Genomic DNA, 21,567 nt, shown 5'->3' on the forward strand with positions numbered 1-21,567 from the left:
CATATATAGGTTACGGAGGTTAAGAGCGTACATTCCTGTACATGGATGTAGAGGCAGCGGTGGACCTCGGACCTTCGGGACAGCAGCTGTGTGGCGTAACAGGCCATTGCACACAGCTGAAGGGCTCAGTGCAGGCAAAGGTTACTGCTGGAGGGGTGAACAAGACACTGCCAGTCTTTGTGGCAGATGTAGAGGAGAACCTCCTGGGCCAGGGCTACCTCTAAACAACTAAGGTGATACTGGACTTTGAGGACATGACCATGGGGATAGGGAATAGGAAGGAGCCACTGCAGGAGGAAAGCAGTGGTGTTTCCACTTTGTCAGAAGCCAGTCTCTGTTGCTGTCTTAGCAGGAAGATGGAAGGTGAGGATCTGGTCAGTCCATCCTCACAGCAACAAATGCCTGAAGGAATAGTTATTGGGAGTTCTCTGATTCCACCCAGGATTGAGAAAGCACATGTGGTGGTTGCCAATTTCTCCTCTGAACTATGAGAGGTGCCAGAAGGTCAGTTGGTGGGTATGTGTGAGGTGGTGCAATGAGAGAAGTGTACGGGGATCATGCCCTGGGGTCTGCAGGAATGTGACAAGGAAGTTCCTTCTCATCTGCAGGAGTGCGACCTCAGAGAACTCAGCAAGTGCTGAAGTGGACTATATAACGGGGAAAAGTGAGAGCTGATTAATAAAACATTGATACATAATTTTGTAATGTATACTTCTTGCAAAGAGCTTAGATTTGTGAGCAAGGATACTCTATTTTTCATGGGGGTCATGGTCGAGGACAGTGTTATGCTGAGCATCTATGTGGGTTGCCCCTGTTCACAGGAGTGAGAGGATGGAGTTTGGGAGAGAGCATGGGGTTTAAGAAACATGTATGGTTTTCTTTCACTTGATATCATTATTTTATTTTTTGTTTTGTTTATTTTGTGGTTATGTGTATTTTTGTGTCACTGAGTAACTAGAACATTTAATTAGGCATTTGTAGTAATAATTTGTATTGTATAGGTGTTAAAATAGTTTTATTTCTATACAACATGTTAACTTATGTCTAGTTTTTGCCCCCAGCAAATATAATGTACAAGCTTTGGAGCAATAAAGACTTTGAGAAGGCTAGTTTCCATTATCCTCTCTGCCCACTGGGATGATCCTAAGGGACTTATACTGTTCAGAATACTCTGGGTTGGGTGACATGAACCACACAGGTAGGATGACTGAGGAAATTTAACCTTGTTACCTGAGATGGTAAAGCTTATGTGCCTAAGGGAAGCCTATACCACTAGAGCTCTGGTTCACACACTCTACCAGCTCAGGGCATCACTTCGAGTCATGAAGGGAACAGCAGCCCATGACTGTACAGTGAGCACTGAGAAAAAGCACCATCCTGCTGACAGTTGACACACCAGATGGAGGGAGCTGCAGCTTGCTGTCCCCATACCATGATCTGCTGCAGAGGACTCAGCTGGTGGTGCCACAACAGTGGGGTCCAGCAGGAGGTTGAGGGAAGGGTGACAGCTTTTCTACCACTCTTCTCCCCCTACCCTGCACCAATATATATATATATATATATATATATATATATATATATATATATATATATATATATATATATATATATATATATATATATATATATATATATATATATATATATTAATTTCAGTATTTTCCTTTTAGTCTCTCCTGTTAAGCCTCATGTAGTTGACAGCAGAAGAGTTGTTCTTGAAGATAAAGTAATTAGAATTCATCCTGGCCCCATAGTTAAGTCACTAGAATTTTCAGAGGAAAAGTGTGTCAGCTCACAGTGTGCACAAGGTGGCGGGCAGGTGTGTATGTGTATATGTCACCACCCCACCCTTCCCTTGTATCCTTCCCATAGTAGCAGAATGGGAGAGCGTTCCACGTCGCTTCCCATGTTTTCAGGAAGTCACAGTCTAGCTATTACTTGAGATAAACATGAAACATGAAAGCAGACAGTGTTATTTGGAGGAGGCTGGGGGGATTTTACAATTAGATCGGTCAGTCGTTTTCAGGGGGATAATTGAGTAATTACCAGCTGTATGCCCCAACCTACATGGGTAGCATAGGAGTCTCCATAGTAGTCTGCCAGGGAGTATTAATCATAATGCATTCCATATTCAGGGACCTGACTCCTTGGCTGTGTGTGTGTGTGTGTGTGTGGGCTGAGCTCTGTTACAGTGAAAGGTGAATTATCCTCCTGTTCATGTGTGGGCACTCATCTGTATTCGTGTTGTCATGTTAAGTGCTACCGCAATCAGGGGGGGGTGTCCCTGATGCCCTTTTTGACACAGAGGATTCTTTTGAACTGCCTTGTGGTAATTTATCTTTCTTCCTTTTAAGGGGGAGGGATGTTGTATTACTGGGCAGGGAGAGTGTTATAATACCTTGCCAGAAATGGGTGATCTGTTACAAGGGTAGTTTTCCCCCAGGGTATTGTACCTCAACTGTATATGTTGTTCTCTCTCATTGTGATTGTCTTTCCCTAGACGTGACTGTCGATTCTTTCTCAGCTGTTGAACTTACTTCTTGTTGTAATATTTCCTTGTCTGTGGGTGGGAGAAACAGACTGGCAACCTCATGTGTGTGTAACCTGGTGTTATGATTGTTTGATTAAAGGATGCAAGAGTCAAAAGTGGACCTTGTAACTCATATTAAGTCCTGCAGCCAGTCATGTAGATGGTGACTTGGAGGGAGTTAGTCCATTTGAGGCAGCTGAGGGAAGGGCAGGGATTGGTGGTTATTATATATATATATATATATATATATATATATATATATATTGGGATAAGGCCATTCTGTATGCATATCTAGTTTAAGCCCACAGCAATGACTACATTGTTTAATTTATAGTTTGTCTTTTCATTGTTTTGCAAGGGAACATGGTTCCATCATTATTCTCTTTATAAGGTGTTAGTGTTGTTCTTCATTCTGTTGTTTGTGTAGTCTCAAGATGCCTTTTGGTTTGCACCAAAGCATCTTCAGAAGAGTGCAAGTGAGAATGAAATTGAGTGTGGTCTTTCATTCTTTCTCAAACTCTCGTGAAGATGATCTGGTGCAGACCAAAAGATGTCTTGAGCAGAACGAAGAACAACACTTCATCAAACCTTATAACGAAAATACTGATGGCTTATGAAACCTTTCAACACAATCAGACAAGGAATAATATCTTCCTCACAAGAAAATAAACTAAACTACAAAACTGTAAACTACAAATTAAACAATGCAGTCAATACTGTAGACTTCAATAAGATGCACGCATGCACACACACACACACACACACACACACACACACACACACACACACACACACACACACACACAATGCAGATGCACACAAAGAAAAGTTGGAATTATGACTGATACCTTTTATTACCTCAAGCATCCATACCAGTGAAGATATTCCAGATTAATCTGGTTCATGTTCAATGTCATAATTTTATGTTTTAATTATCATAATGGCACATAAAACTCCCTATATATTATGTGGCTAATGACAAGGGGTGGGGTAATACAGGGCATTAAAACACACCCTGCAGGATAAGGCACAAAGTGTTCAGGTGTAAACAGTGCTTCTGTAGTGTGATTGGACTCAAAAGATAGATCTGTCTCAAGTTCAATAAATATGTAACTTTTTGTAATCTTATTAGGTTTACATTATTTTGCCCACACTAATTGAGTAAAAGCACCATTAATGTCATCCATTCAAAGGGATATTTTTTTCAGCATTGTATTTGTAAAGGAAACATGGCACAAAGTAGCCAGTTTCTAGATAAAGGGCACAGAGTACAAATGAATCACAATTTACAATTAGTAAATTCTTGAATTTTGGAAGGTAGAGATGGTCTAGATGCACACTTCATAGCAAAGTAAGAATTCTACTACCACTGTATTCCATGTGAATCAGTTTAACTAAAAAGAGATGGGGTGAGCTGGAGATCCCTCTCTGTATTCCTATACTAAGATGAGGCATTACATCTAAAAAAAAAAAATAATAATAATCTAGTCTTCCCCCAGATTTATGAATGCAGAATTCACATTTACAAAAACTAACATACAGCACTGCAAAATGCATTAAGCAAAAAAGTAAGAAATCTTCAGTCATTCCCAATCTATAACTGATTTTAAGAAATGTAACTTATTTGTAAATTGTGCTTCATCTGTATGTCTCCATTTTCCCTGTGTATTGTTAAAGATAACTAAGAGGTACGGAGCCAGTGAACTGGAGATCCTCATCCTATGATGATGACAACACATAAAAAGTGTGGGATGATTCAGATCTTCCTAAACCTTGTTTAGGCTATTTTTCCCTTTAAGGGAGTTATCAGCTTGATGTATAAATAGAAGAACATTACATCCTCATAAATATGTGAGCCTAATTTGTTTGGAACTTTTCTTTTACCTTGTTACATAAAAAATATGTGAAATGGAGAGATCATTTTAAAAGCATTAAAAGTTTCTCAGTTCTACATTAACTACTTTACCCCACTCCTTAATAGTGAACACAACAATAATAAAATTACTGACACCAAGAATGTTATCATCTATGGAGTAATGCAATATTCAATTGTACAAGTGACCAATGAATCTGTGATAACCATTAAATCATAAGATTAAGTAGAAATTACTGCATACTCTGCCTAGATGATAAAACAAAGGACAAAGTGAATATAGCACAGATAAGTAGCCACCAAGAGCTACTACACAAAGGCTTTGGCTTCAAAACAAGGGTTCTCTTACCTAGAGCTTATCTAACATGTAAGTCAAACTGCATCACATTTCACAAAATTAATCTGACATCCCTCCTAACACATTACTGATGTGGTAACTTTTTATTGATAAACAATGACAATAATGATTTATATATCAATTCCTATTAGAACAATGTAAATTAGTATCCAGTGATCCAAATTCATTGAAAAATTACTGCCAATATAATTTAAAGCACCATTTTAGGAACAATGAAAAGAGAAGACTGGGCAAATGTGTCAATAATACAATTATCCTTTTTAAAAGCCAATGGAGAACATGTTACAAAGAATAACAATGATAATCATAGATGAGTAAAATCAAATAAATCCTTAAAGTACAGTGTGAAGGCAGGGCTGCCACACCCTGAACTAATATAAATGGTGGCCAGCCTATTGGCAACAATTTTGTGATATAAGCCAATCACCAACTGTCAACAGTACTAAGTGCTTACTTAAGTAAACACCTAGACCTCAAGCAGGTGCTTTAACCTTCATAATCATAAGGACTTTCTTCCTTCATTTGTAACAGATACATCCACAACTTTAACATATGAGTCAGCTATGTCAATGCCTTTGTGTTATACAATCCAATTACAATGAAAATAATGTGTCTTAATGAGTATACGTTCAATCAACTTCTCTCGATTACCAGATAATCTGGGCCATACATGTAATGTAATCCCAAATGGAGAAAACATAGAGGTTGTGACTGTGGGCTGCAATGCCAAGACAATATGAGATCCTAGTCTGAATTCTTGATCCACCAGAACAGCAAGATAGGCTTAGGGTGGGCCATTTTGAGCTAACAACGTTACCCACTGGAGGTCCTCATCTTACACATTCATTTCTACAAGCATTCCCTCAAATCAAGACACAATAATGTATCCCATATGTGAACCCTCAATTTCAACCCCAGTAGAATTCCTTGTTTTTATTTTCTTCATACTTCATACAAAATATTCTGGATATGAAAAACTGAGACCAAGCGAGAACTTCCAGCACACCCCTTCTGGGCCTGGGCCTCAAGGCATCAGATCAGTCAAGCCTGGAGGTACTGATCAACCTACTAGTGACTTGTAAAGCTATGGTCAACCTCACTAGTGGGAGTTAATAAGCAGTCACTCTGCATAGGAACTACACTGAGCAGAAAAATCATTATAAAAAAATACTAACACAAAATAATTATAATAATTAAAAACGGCTATCCAAAGAGCCATGCAATTCTATCAAACTTTACCAAACATATTTTACAACTAAGAAAACTAAGGCTATCCTGCATCTACTTAAAATTTTGTCCTCACTCATTCACCTATTTCTCTACAAATAGGAGTTTACATTAATAAAATTGTACAACTTTGTACAGATAGTTTGTACAGCAGACATACCCTCCCAAACTTTTGCATTTTATATTAGTGCAAAATAAATAGCATGAATTTGAAATAAAATTAAGTAACAAAGGAAATGTTAGTGAGCAGCAAACTTTTGCTCTCTTATTCCAAGGGAAACAAATACTAAAATTCTATTATTTTGAACATACAAAAACTGGCAACAGGCACAAGACAAAGGCTTGGTTGGTAACAACCAGGGCAAGTTATGAGGAAAAAGCAGCTATGGCTGGACAGCTGACTGGTTACTAATGAGCAATGGACATAATAACCCTTAACACAAAATTATTTACAGGATTCTCACACAATCAACTGACTAAAATAACTGATTCCATTCACCTGCTCTTCACTAGGATGCTGCTACCAAATATGTAGCAGATTATTTTCCACACTGACTTGGGACTGACTACACCATAACCAAAACACAATCCTGCACATTTATAAGAAGCACTTGGTAAGATCTCTCAATCCAATGTACTCTTCCTGTAACTCTGTGCACAACTGGCTGGTGTGGAGTAAACACCTTAAGCCTCTTAATCATCAGCCTCTTGTACAAGAAGACACAGTCCTCGAGTCTCTACACCTCATCAGGGGCCATGTCACAATTGTTGTTGACCGTGTTGGCAGTAAGAGTGGATGGGGCCTGGCGGAATACGGTTGTGTTAGTTGGATCCTTGAGGTTTTTTGGAAAAACTGATTAAGAAAACTTAGTAAATTGTCTAAAACAATTCTCAGGTTTTCCATCATACAAAATACTGAAACAAAACCTCAGAAGACAAATAAGACAATCACAGCAATTGTATACATGTAGCAAAAGATATTTCTAATGCAGTGCTCTATGTATTAAGAAATAAAAAAATGACTTTAAAAACAATGAGGCGCCACAAAACTGAACAGATAAAAGGCTGAATGCAACATAAACTGAATGTAGACTTGAAAGGGTGACAGACAAACCAACAGGCCATGGTGGTTGCCACAACTCACACCAGGAAGATTGTTGGGCCAACATGAAAAGAAAAACTGGACAAAATCACCACTGTGTGGTGGGATAGGTGGTAGAGCTCCTGGCTCGTGCAACACACCACTAAGGCCCATTACTTACATGCACCACATGACCTTGCACGGGTTGCTTCCTCACAGAATGAATTGTGTAACAAGAAGTGACAGGCACCATCTCCTGTTGGACAGACAGGATCATCAGCCCTTGTGTAGATTGGGGGGAGATTCCAGAAAGGGAACTAAGCAAGCCACTGATGCTGTCATAGCATGGAGTGTTGGAATTTTCAAAACTGATCATGCAAGTCAATTATAAATTTACAAAACTATTACCCTACCAAAGACAGTAAGGTCATTACATCAATACCAGCATTGTGAGCATCTCAAGAACACACAAGTATTCAAAGTTATATAATAACTACAGGACATAATTATCATATCTGAAAAAGTGAAGATAAATACCATAATTTTCAAACATTACTCAATGAAAATTTCCTTGACAATTAAAAGCTTCAAAAGCTCAGCAGTCTTGCAATAGTGTTATCATTCAAGGTTAAGTCTATTGGGGACTATAACTCAATTTTCTGGCAACAAAACAAAGAAGTGTACTCTTTATAATTAATGACTAACTTTATCAACTTTTGCAGATTACTTTGCTAATACTTCTATTTTTGGGAAAAGCATTCTTCTCCACCAATCATGTACAGTGAATCTGAGACTGGCAATCTCTGGTTATATAAAACACTTATGTCCCATTAATAGATGTACCAGTTTCAGTGAAACACTGACTTTATAATAGGTTATTTTTCTCTCATTTGTATGTAGAGCTCAGGGTGATCAGCAAGATGTAGGACAACTATGGATTTGGAAATCACAAAAGGTTGAGGCACAAGCACTATAAATAAAGGGACAAATTTCAAATCAATGAAAATAGACCAAATAATGGCACATGTAATATGTACATGGGTTAAAAGAAAGAAAATATTGAATAAGGAAAAATTAACCGGAAAATATTGAATAAGGAAAAATTAACCAAGTTTTTAAATGCCAACTTTAGTCAGTAATATCCAATTCATAACCTAGTGAATAAAGAAATTTTCAATCCCTACATAAGTAAGTACACTACTTGATATCAATATATTCCAAAACCATGTGATATTATCTCATTGGTGTATTGATATGATATTTATTCATATTCAATGAGGAAATAAAATGCAATAAAATAATACAGTAATCCAATCTTTAGAAATATCATTACAAACCATCATCAGACATATGCTTTAAAAATGCTAAGAGTGGTAGTATACCCAACATGCATTTTTTGTAATTCGCATCCAACATGATAGGCATCTAAAAAAAATAATAAATAAAAAATAAACTGATAAATAAATAATAACTGGAAAATCTACAATGATAATAACTGTAATAAATTGCAGTGTGTCAAATTTTCAACTACAGTGGTACCTTCGTATACTTCCCCTTTGGAATAAGTCCAACTTGGTGTACATCCTGTTTAGACATGGAAAAATTTCCTTTTTATGTGACCTTTGTTTGGAATGCGACGCTTGCTAGAACTTGTATGGGTCAAAATGAGTCACAACACCATGTGCTATCCTTGTTTACCTCTCTTGAAACAAAGTCATGACTGCCCATGAGCGTCAGTACACCTGTTGCTATACAGTGAACAACCCACAATATAACTGAATTTTCATGTGATTTTGTGTTTTTCGCATAATCTTTTAGTAAATTCATTAACCACAAATTCTAAGAAAGTTAATGAGGAGAGCCAAGCAATGATTAAATGGTTAGTATCATCATGGAGGTGAAAAAAAGAGATTGTAAGGAAATGCTGAAAATGAAAACATGGCCCTGTTTAGTGATGCACCTTGTGTTGTTGACATCTCAGCAGCTGCATTCTTCGCCTCACCTGCATGACTAAGCCATTACCTCTGTTTTATTACCTCAATCATGTAGGATAATTTTACTATTGTGATTGTTTGCTTTTTGTTCAGCTGTACTGCTAGCTTGCTTTAAACATTACATGCTTAAATACATTTTTTTTTTTCTTGAATATGCCCTGCTGAAATGAGAGTGAGTCTCTTATATGCCTGTGCATCTTATATGCCATCAAATAGGGTGTGTATTTTAGTATTAAGCAGTGTTTAAATGATTTTATATAACTCCATCAATGTATTGTATAATATGCCAATAACAATAGGATTTTTTTTTTTTTCATGGGAATGGATTAATCATTTTCCCTTTATTTCTTATGGGAGAAAATTTGTTTGGTATAAGTCCAAGGATCTGGAATGGATTAAGGAAGTATACCAAGGTACCACTGTGGCTGAAAGTGGCTGAAATTTGAAGCTACACCAAGTGTAGTAAGATTGCTGAAGGTTTAGCAAGCTATATTTTGCAATATATATCAACATTTGATTTGTCTACAGTGATATTCAAGTGTGGTATACTACAAATATAGTGTTTTAGAATATTAGCACCAATACTACAATGTTCCAGAATTCAAATCTAGCACCACCATTTGTAGGTTTAGGTAAACATGTGACATGTTTCTGATGTCAGACCAATTCCATAAAAACATGCTCAGAACTATAGCATGAACCAGCATCACACTTCACATTCATTGTATTGTGTTTTTCCATTAACTTTCAAGTTTCTGAGGATAACATTATTTTGATACTATCACCTAAATTAACTTGTACGAGTACTGTTAACAAGTCCCAGTGCATTTTACTTCCCTCGGACCATGGCAACAGCCATGGTTTGATAGCAAAAATAACATGAATCTCGAGTGTCCTATTGTAAATCCAATCTTCATTCATAGCTAACATAATAAAATTTTCAGTTATTGATGCATATAATTTTCCTACATGAGATGGAAATTAGTCTGAGCCTCACAGAAGAATAAAAACAACTTCACATTTGCACTTCACACCAAGAATTTGTGTCAAATGAAAATGAAACCTCTAGTGAAGAGCAGGAAATTCTCTACAAACAATCCTCATAATAGATATGGATTAAGTTCCTAAAACTCTTATGGATAATTACCTACAGAAAAAATGTTTTACAATATAAATAATAACACAAGGAGTTACAATCCAACCTCCTAATAAAAAAATGTTGGATATTTGCACAATACACTTTTAAAATGTAAAACTGATAAAACTACTTATCAATAATGCCAAGGTACTTCCAGCACTCCAAAAAACACTGTTCTCCTACTGTGTCACCTACTTATATATTCATCAGCCATCCCTCACTCTAATAATCAAGAACAGCTTCTAGATAACCCTGTACTGTATGCTGTCATGATAGGAAGCACAATAAAATATTACAGATTATGCTCCTCCTATTACAGCTATTGTGCCTTTTTTTGCTAAGAAGCTGGCTAATTGCACTATGCAAAGCACAACACAGCACTTAGTCCAATTAAGCATACTCCCCAAGGCTGGAGGAATGAACAGATATGGATAGCTCTATATTCTAAAAAGGCTTTGTTTTCTCATAAGGACTATTTTCAAAGGCCATAAAAATTATTAGTCAGGCTCATATGGGTGTTCTTCTTATTAATGATATAGAACCAATGTTAAACTATTACTAGAATCATGAAAACACCCTTAAGAGATAAGATGGCAAAATGTTTTGGAATATGGTCATATGGCAGATGATCCAAGAGGCACAACAGAGAGACTGGAGAGCTCTGGTGTCACAGTGAATTTGTGTGCAGGTGGCATCAGCTTTGCTATGAAAGAGTAAGACTCCTGGCTCACAGGTTCTTTTTGAGACAATTGATGGATATACAGATTGTCGTAACGTTCATTTGCACGGTTATGGTAGCAAGCCTAAGTGCAACCCTAATTTCAATGGCATTCCTATTACACTTAGTTGTCCCGGGAATCCTTCCCTTCTTATCCCCACAACAGGGTAAAGCTTGATATCATGTCTTAGATAAACATATCCCTCAACAGGAAATCTCAAGGATACTCAAACTCACTGACACATGTGGTTTCTTTCAAACAGGGACACTGTTCATTAGCTTGGCTTTTAGCTTGTGTTAAGTGAACAGTACAAACATGTATCGGGCAAAAAGGCCTGAGAGTCAAAGGGCTTGCCTGACAACACAGCAAAGGAGCACATTTGTGCTTGATGATGATGCAATAAGATTTTTTAACTGCATTTCCATACATATAACTGAACACTGCATGTAACATTAACATTGTATAAAAAAAATCTACACACACACACACACACACATATATTATATTATATATATATATATATATATATATATATATATATATATATATATATATATATATATATATATATATATATATATATATATATATATATATATATATATATATATATATATATATATATATACAGACGTACCTCGGTACTCGACCATAATCCGTATATATATATATATATATATATATATATATATATATATATATATATATATATATATATATATATATATATATATATATATATATACAGACGTACCTCGGTACTCGACCATAATCCGTTCTGAGGTGGTGGTCGAGCACCGATTTGTTCGAACACTGAAACCAATTTTCCCATAAGAAATAATGGAAAGTATTCTAATCCGTTCTTACCATTAAGAAAAATACCTAAAATATTATAAGAACGTGTATCTAAACAACAATAAAATGTAAATGTGCACAAGCAGTACATGATAAAGATAAATAAAGCATTATAAACCATTTTGTTTCTGTTTTCCTCTTTGCCTTCCCCTTATCACTGTCTTTCTTTGGACCCATTATTAAGGGCTAGAGCAACACGAAAAAGTTTAAATCTGGGAAGAAATACTTGAACAAACTGCGTACGTCTTACTCCGCTGGCGGTCTGAGTCGAACTGACGCTTACCCGCTGGCCGAGAAGGGCCGAGAAGGGCCAAGGAGCGCGTTCAGGTCGACTCGGCTAGTCGAGTACCGAAAATCTGTTCGAGGTCCGATGCATTTTCTACTCAAATTTTTTGGTCGAGCACCGATTTGGTCGAGTATAGAGGCGGTCGAGTACCGAGGTACGACTGTATATATATATATATATATATATATATATATATATATATATATATATATATATATATATATATATATATATATATATATATATATATATATATATATAAAACAAGCATGCATATAATGAAGATTATCTATATTATATATTCAGTATTATTAAATTATGCAATGCATGCAAACATGTCAAATGGAAAATATGAGGTCTGTTCAAAAAAATATCCAACTTAGGTCAGGATTAAAAAAAATCTACTAACCTTCAGGGCTCCAACTCTAATCTCCTTTAAAGTAAGCCCCTTGGGGTTCTCCACATATAGCCCAATACTCAAGTGGAATGATTTTTGTAAGTCCTATTTTTCCATGATATTCTCTTGGCTCTAAAACATTTCTCTCAAAGGCATCTTCATTTAGGCAACAGCCAGAATTCACAAGTAGCCATCCATGCCTGGAGAGGCACCTCATGCTTGGCCAAGAATACTTAATCAGGTGTGAATAATGGTTGCACAAAAGCAGTTTGAGCACATACTTTGCAGCTACTCTGTCCATTCCCAAGTTATCCAAATAACATCTGCAGAACAACTGCTGATTCTTGAGTCATTATCAATTTCTTGATCTGTCTTCTATTATTAAAGATTATGCCTGGTTAATGAAGTATGGATTTTAGTTTGTTAACAGTCCAGTCTTGTCTCTTGGCTTCAGTTGGTTAAAGAAAAAGTATTTTAAAAATATTTTAAAAAATCAAATAAAAATTTCAATCATAACTTTTGAACAGACCTCACATACATTGTAGATTTAGCAGAGAATACTGCAAAGTATAATATTGAAAATATTTTTACCTGCAAAATCAATCCATTTGTTCAGCTTTTTTTTTTTTTTTTTTTATTAATACAATACACAATAAATAAGATACCAGTAAAATTTAAGCATGTTGCAAGTAAGTTTTCAGCAAAATCTCAAGTCACTAATATACATAATATACATGTGTGGCTTTCAACTTCTCCAATTAGAATCTAACATATGTTGTATATAAAGAAAACTAACACTTTAGAGCTTGTTAGCATAAAGAAGCTGAGGATGCTATTATAATGAGAGATAATAAAGCACCAAGGCTGTTCATGCAGCAACAACAAAACTATTTGAAGTCTTTTGAATGCAATGTGTACAGTGTGTACAAACTATGCATTTTTTTTCACTCAAAGCATACTTTTTATGCACTTCTATGCTATTTTATTTAAAGAAAGATTAGACATTTGCATCCACTGAATGTATAACACACCAAACTACCTGAGCCAAGGTTAGACCTGTATAAATCAACAATGAAAAAGCATTAATTAGTGTAGGGCCATCTGAACAATATAACTAAACTGAATCTCTAACATATGTAAATATAATCCTAAGGCCATATATAGCAATAATAAAAGCTTTACAAAATTCAGCAGGACTAGGAATCTATTAGAAAACAGGCTGGCCATGTAATGTAAATCAGCATTCTTTTCATGATTAAATAAATTTCTACAAAAAGCATGTCTAATAGACAGCACTCCAATCTGTGTGAGGAGTTAGTCTCTGAAAACCTTGCGTAAAGGAAATTATATACAGCACTACAGACTACCACGGAAAAGTAAAATGGGATTGAGGTTGTATGAAGTGGTGAATCCCATTCTACCACACTAACCATGCCTGAAACCTCTTGAAGAAAGATGAAAGGCATGCCTCACCCTTCTGTCTAAATCATCTCTCCTATGACTTAACAATCAGCCTTCTGCCATCCCATAATTCTCTCTCTCTCTCTCTCTCTCTCTCTCTCTCTCTCTCTCTCTCTCTCTCTCTCTCTCTCTCTCTCTCTCTCTCTCTCTCTCTCCTAAAATATTGTGTGTGTACAATGTTGCATATACTGTAAACCTATTTTATTCATTCCTGTGCTAAATACATAAATTACAATGATGTCATACTTGATAAGATGATAAAAATGCTGTACAAGCTGTCTCCATCTTCTCCATTCCATTACTTTCAAAGCTTAGACACCAATCCCATCCTTTAACAACACTTCACTTGCTTTTGCCTAATACAACTGTTACAGTGATGGACTGCAAGTTTACCAATGAACCTCCCCTTGTCCTCAAACAGTTTTTCTTCATACCTCAATAATACAAAAGAGTGCTACAACCTGGTTCATTAAGATCTGATTTTTTTTTTTTCTTCACAAAACTGCTGACATCAAACAGAATTTCAGGATTTAATCAAACTTCAGTCATGACCACTCCTGAGATGATAACAATGTAAGGAGTCTTGATCAATACTATGACTCTCATTGCCTCAAATTTAATTTTATATATATATAAGACATTATCTCTACTTCAAGCTTCACCTTTTCTCATCATACCCTGAATATCTGAAGCTAATGACACTCTAAATTACTTCCCTCTTTCTTTCTCTACTCAGTTTTGACTGAATGGTGGCTGTTGTGCCTTTGTACAGTGTATAATCTTATACTACAACCCTGAATTTTTACACCTTATGTTTTGAAAAACTGTCACAATCTAGATCTATTTATAATATACCTCTCACCTACTATTGACTCATCTTTCCTTAGGTGAAATTTCCATCTGAACAGATTTCATCAATTTTGTATCTTCCTTTTCTTACCAATCTGATGAACAAGTAGTCAGCTTTCCTCTAATATATATATATATATATATATATATATATATATATATATATATATATATATATATATATATATATATATATATATATAAAATGCTTCCAAGTCAGACCCATCTGTGTGCTGAGGGCAAAACAGAGGTGATAGTGTCTGGCATGGAGGCATACATTCCACACTCTTTCTTTCAACCTGAACCTTCCAAACCTCTGTTTAACACACCCTGTCCTCATACTATGCATGATAGAGTGGCCCAAAATAGGTATTTGAGCCTACCATCACCTGAATCTCATGCACTTTATATTTCTGCCCAGAATCATGCCAGGTATGTTCTCCAACTACACAAAAACTCCTTTATCAATAAAAAATGTCAATCTTTCAAGATCTAACCCCTCTCATAACTTCTGGCACCTAGCCAAAAACATCTCCAATAACCTTATTTCTTCATCTTTCCCTCTTTTGTTTCAGTCTCATGGCATCATTGCCATCTCACCTACAGTAATCCCTGGACTATCGAGGGTTTGCCTATCCCACTCTTAGTACATCGCCAATTTTTCGTCTAATACAGTATATGTAAATTTATATCACGGACTCCACAGTATATCACGGGTTTTTGCAGCCAATAGATATTCGTATTTTTTTATTTTAATTATTTCTGTGGTAAAATAAGCATTTTCTAGCCTAAAAATTAATATATTAATAAATAAAAATAAAAATACAGGATAGTATTGTACTGTATAACACATTAATTCAAATATAGTAAAAGAAAATACCTAGTGTACCATAGATGAGTAAACAAAGAATTGCACATACTGTCATCATCATTATCAATCAAGTTGTAGTATCTTCAAAGGTGGGTGTGCAAAATTAATTTTTTTCTATACCTAAGGATGTGTCTAAAAGTAAGTTTGAGTTTAAAAAGTGTTTACTAGTGTAGAAATAGAAAAGGTTTATGAACAAGGAGGTGGTATGGTCTGTGCTGTGATAATGTCACAACAAAAATGACTGCCGAACCATACTTATATCAGTGTTATACTCACTCATTTATTGCAGATGATTACAATATTGTCTGCATACATGCAATGACATGCACGAGTTAAAAAGTACTGTCTTAAATATATAAAAGAATGAAAATAAAGGAAAAGGGATGGGTAATTAATGATATCAGTAATGGATCTTCACCAAGAACCTCTTCACCAAGGACAGCAAGTGCTCTATTGTACAAATCACCATGTGGATAAGTGTCTACCATATGTTTACTGCTACAGAGTTGGGTTGAATGTGGCGGTTTTCATGGTAACGTCAATGACTTATTTACAGTATCCCAGGAGGGGATACTGGGTGACTCAGGCGAACAGGCTGCCTGAACCTCAAGTAGTGCTACTGAACACACCTCTGTTTCTACTTCACAAATTTTCATCTATGGAATGTAACACCCACAACAGTCGAGGGATTACTGTATTTCTAAAGCTGAACCTTTTACTCAAATCTTTGCTAAAAACATTACCTTGGATGATTCATGGTTTGTTCCTCCCTCTCCTCCACTATCCAACTACTTCATGCTATCCATTAAGATCCTTCAGTGATGTTTTCTATATCCTTGCTGGCCTTAACCCTCAGAAAGCTTATGGACATGATGGGGTACTGCTTCTTATTCTCTGAAACTGTGGCTTCATGCTTGCAAACTCAGTCTATCAACTTTTTCCTTCTTGCTAGAAGTTTGGCTACATTCAGCCTGTTCCTAAAGAGGGTGACTGCTTTAATACCTGAAACTATTGTCCCACTGCTTTAATTTCCTGCCTATCTAAAGTTTTGGATCTATTCTCAACAGGAAATCCTTAAATATCTATCACTTCACAATGTTATATCTGATTGCCAATATGGATTCTGTCATGGTTACTTGAGTGGTGATCTGACTTTCTAGGTACCGAGTCTTGGTCATTCTGCTAGGGATTTTAGTGAAACTTTTGCTGTTGCCTTAGACATACCAAAATCTTTTGATAGAGTCTGGCACAAAGCTTTGATTTCCAAACTACCTTCCTACAGCTTCTATCCTTCTCTGTAACTTCATCTCCGGTTTCCTTTCTGACCGTTCTACTGTTGATGTAGTAAACAATCACTGTTCTCCTAAGTCTATTGACAGTGGTGTTCCTCAGGGTTCTGTCTGGTCACCCATTCTGTTCTTGTTATTCATCAATGATCTTAACAAAATTTCATGTCATATCCACTCCTATGCTGGTGATACCACCCTGCACTTCTCCACATTTTTTTTATAAACATCCAACCCTTCAGGAATTAAATAGCTCACATAGGGAAACCACAGAACACCTGACTTCTGATATCTAAATTTCTGATTAAGGCAGAGCAAACTTAGTATTGTTCAATGCCTCAAAAACTCAATTCCTTCATTTATCAACTCGACACAACCTTCCAGATATCTATCCCCCTCTTCTTCAATGACACTCAACTGTCCTCTTCTACACTGAACATCCTCAGTCCATCCTTTACTTATAGTCTAAACTGGAAACTTCACATCTCAACTCTTAGCTAAATCAGCTTCTATGAAGTTAGGGGTTCTGAGCTGTCTCTGTCAGTTTATCTCAACCCCATAGCTGCTAACTCTATGCAGGAGCCTTCTCTGTCCATGTATGGCATATGTTTCACATGTATAATGGGTTCCACTCATACCATTCTTTTAAACAGGGAGGAATCAAAAGCTTTTCATCTTATCAACTCATCCCCTCTAACTGACTGTCTTCAGCCTTTTTCTCATCACCACAACATTGCATCTCTTGCTATCTTCTTCTGTTATTCTGACACTAACTGCTCTTCTGATCTTGTTAACTGCATACCTTCGCTCCTCCAGTGGCCTTGCTTCATACAACTTTCTACTTTCTCTCATCCCTATTCTGTCCACTTCTCAAATGCAAGATTTAGTCAGTATTCTCAATCCTACATCCATTTTAGTGGTGAACTCAAAAAAATAACTCCCTGCCTTCTTCTGTATTTCCTCCTTCATATGACTTGAACTTTTTCAAGAGGGAGGTTGCAAGATACTTATCCTCTGATTTCTGATAATCATTTCTGACTCTTTCAGGAGTGGCACCTCAGTAGGCCTTTTTTTTTTTTTTTTAATTTTCTTGCCCTTGGCTGGTGCCCCTCCTATATAAAAGTAAAAATATTAAAAAAAAATGGAATAAAGCATTGTCTGATTCTACATTACTGATTCTACATCTTTTCATAATCAATACATCTCCAGATTATTAAGTTTTCACTCCCACACTTCTTCAATCATGATTTTATGATACAAACCACAATAATGTACCAAATAGCCATGGCAAATTTTATCAGATTTCACATTAAAAAAAACTAACATGTAGTCATATAATGCTAACACTATCACCATCGCACATCATGGAACCAAGAACAGCCACAAGGGCGCTGCGACCATGTCTCTCCTTTTTTTCAGTATTTGTGCCAATGGCTGGGTCTCAGCAACATAACTGAACATACTCTAAAAAAAATTATGCTAAGACCCAGACAAATAATGTACAATGGGTGCTGAAAATACTGGGACCTAAGTTCATTTCGGCAGTCAAACATATGTCCCTGTTTTTATGCACCAAAATTCATACAAGCCAATATGACATCAAGTATCAGTATCTGGCAAGTCAGGAACCCTCACTGAGTATTTGAAGAATGCTGGCTAACAGAAAGTACTGTGCTTCATTGTTTTAATGGTGTATTTGGGTTCGTACTGATTATGTCTGAGGGGGCACCTTACACACAGTCTGTGGGATGTCACAACTTGAAAACTGCTCTCATCAGACCATAGAATCTTCTGCCAGTCTGCCACTGACCAGTTTTTGTGCTCTTTAGTGAAAGTAAGCTGCTTACACCACATGGTGCCAGTCAGTAGGGGTGTGTGCCACACAACTCAATATACCAAGATGATGCTTAAGGCAGTGTTGGATGGTGCAAATGGCAATGCATTTAAGTACCTTGGGGATAGCTAGGGTTTCTGTTTACAGCTAGCTTGAAAAAGTGGTCAGTGAGTGGTGTCATCTTCCTCGACCTTCCAGGACGCTTTCTATATTGGGGCATGGCCTTTGGTGGCATTTCATGCACAGCAGCAAGCAAGGGCATGATAATGGACTTCCCTCTCCTTGTCCTCCTCACTATTTCTTTAATCAAGACTTTCTCCTCCCACAGAGTGAGGATACAGGCTTTTCTCACACTGATTAGTAGCATAGGACCCATCCTGACCTGCTGGATTGGGTCTGGAGCAGCAACAAAGGTGAAAAGAAAGAAAAAAAAAATGAATGGGCACAAACCTCCTCTTACCATGCATAGATGGGCACTGACATTTTAGGCAGCATATCTCAAATACTCAGTGAAGGTTCTTGACTTGCCAGATACTGACACATGATGTCATATTGGCTTATATGAATTTTGGAGAAATAAAAAGAGGTACCACACATTAACCTGCCAAAATGAGACTAGGTCCCAGTATTTTTGGTGCCCACTGTATAATTAGAAAACTCCATAAATATCTAAATGCTGCATTCTTTTGTAGTTATAATGTTTTCTCCTCATCCTTAAATGAATAACAAACAATAAAGGCACTTGGAACTGGAGGTAACATGACCTTCACATGTGAAAAAAAAAACTTAGCTTATCTTCTTTTTTCTTATGTTTACAATCTTAAATGGATAAAAATATAATGCAGTGTATGCAAACAATATTCCCAACTTTGTAGTAATAGCTACAATAAAATGAGATCTTTAAAAAATCCATTTCAAAAGATAAATATGCATTTTAAAATAAAGGTTACCAACAGATGGCAATCATTGGAAAACAATGTTATGACAATAATTTCTAGTTTCTCTCTTAATGACACCAAGTCTTTGTGGATGATGTTTGATCTCTGAATACAACTGTAACAATGACTGCTAAGGAATAACAGCTTACTTTCGTCAGGTCTCTCTGATTGCCAGTTTGACAAACAAGCCACTAATGGAGGATGAACAGCTAGATGAAGTGTGGAGTATGTCTGAGGACTTACAAACACCAACATGCAACTTAAAGCAGCATCACACTGAGCAAATTTCTCCCATGTTGGCTGTTTTCATTGGTGATATCACAAACCCAACAAGATTGGCGTCACATTGTGCTGACGCCGCCTCATCCCAACAACAACAAGCTCCCAGCCAGCATCTTTTCAACCATGAATCACAAGGATATTAAGGTACTAAAAGATTGTGCTGCTACACTGCACATAATGATGCATCTGCTGTGACTGTAGAAGCATCAGAAGAAGCAGTGGGTGTGTCCATGGTCAGCAAGAAGGCTCTCTCTCTGCCCTGGCTCTTCTTTGCCAGTTTTTTTGAATAACTCAAGGCATAAGATAATCCCTAACTAGCTCAATTAATTTGTGCCAAACTTGTATATTCCAAAAAACTTAGCCAGGGATTCCATCACAACACACTGTATATCTCACCAGCTGCAGGTGTCAAATAAGCACTATAAATAATTTCACACATTAGACAATTGCACAATTGCACATATACATTTTTGTTTTGTTTTTGTTTTTTGTTTTGCAAGTGATAATTAATCTCATAAAGCACAAGAGTTTACATTCAATTTACATTTACAGTTTATACCATGACAGTCATTTGGGTCCAAATACTCCCAACACATCCAGCAAAACAACCATTTTCCATTCTTCCCAACATTCCAAATCCTGTTGCTTGTTGCTCATTTTGCCCAACAGTCAACAAAAATGTCCATTATGTTGGGAGAAATTTGCCTTGTGTGATGCCACTTTTAGAGTGCTGTGGTGAAACAGACAACCAGATAGAGCTGATTATCTTGTCTCACCAGAATAAGTCATATAGTCCTATTCCATCCCCTAATTCAATTCTCTGTATTTACTTGTAGCTTCTCATGGCCAGCTACAGACAAATTTCTTCATGTTTATTACCTAATCCATTAAATGAAAATTTTAATTTCTCCACAGAGAAAAAAGATCAATAAAATATATGTAATATATTTGTAATAACATTGGGCATATAATTAAGATGAAAGCATGCCATACTCATGAAATATAATTAATGGGCTAGTAACACTATTCAATCCTGGGCCTCAGTATGTAAAGTAAGGTGGTCAGTTCCTTTCCCCACCATTTCCAGTCTTTGCTAATTCTTATTCATTTAAGGCTCAGTGAGCTTGGTATGGAGAGCTATCCCCCAAAAAACCCTACTGTGAGTAGAGTTGCTCTACTATAATTATAGACATGACTGCCTGAACTATCACACTCCCTTATACACCTAAAAGTCTTTCATACAATATTATGGCTGCATTTTGTTAACTCTGCAAAGAGAAGCATAATACATGGCATGCAAGAATGTTACATAAAACTAAGATTTTATATCCTTTGTTATAGAAAATTATTAGCTAGTTGAGGTTGATCACAGTATAGATGCAATAATATACACTATATATATATATATATATATATATATATATATATATATATATATATATATATATATATATATATATCTGTGTGTGTGTGTGTGTGTGGCATATTTCGGCGAATAAGGCAACACTTGAATCATCCTAAAAGAGACACAAAAAGTTGGTCGCCCTACACATCTGATACGAAAACAATGACCTTAAAATTTTACGCA

At 36.3% G+C, this 21,567-nt stretch overlaps 1 protein-coding gene across 7 annotated transcripts in view; it reads right to left on the reverse strand.

The window, feature by feature from the left end:
• LOC135102786 (coronin-1C-A-like) overlaps positions 1-21,567 on the reverse strand; it is a 106,695-nt gene that overhangs the window by 8,338 nt on the left and 76,790 nt on the right. For 3 of the 7 annotated variants that reach the window (XM_064008297.1, XM_064008295.1, XM_064008296.1), the window contains 2 exons: positions 7,251-7,325; positions 3,366-6,791 (listed from right to left, as the gene is read on the reverse strand). The exons of 1 other annotated variant lie outside the window; for it this stretch is intronic. In XM_064008297.1, the coding sequence (XP_063864367.1) occupies positions 6,726-6,791; positions 7,251-7,325 (141 nt within the window). In that variant the 3' untranslated portion in view covers positions 3,366-6,725. Of the gene's footprint in view, positions 1-3,365; positions 6,792-7,250; positions 7,326-21,567 lie in introns of those variants that run through there. 3 more of the 7 variants (XM_064008299.1, XM_064008298.1, XM_064008301.1) reach the window with 1 other exon arrangement.

Source organism: Scylla paramamosain, chromosome 8 (genome assembly GCF_035594125.1).
Source record: "Scylla paramamosain isolate STU-SP2022 chromosome 8, ASM3559412v1, whole genome shotgun sequence".
In the NCBI taxonomy this organism is placed as follows: Eukaryota; Metazoa; Arthropoda; class Malacostraca; order Decapoda; family Portunidae; genus Scylla; species Scylla paramamosain.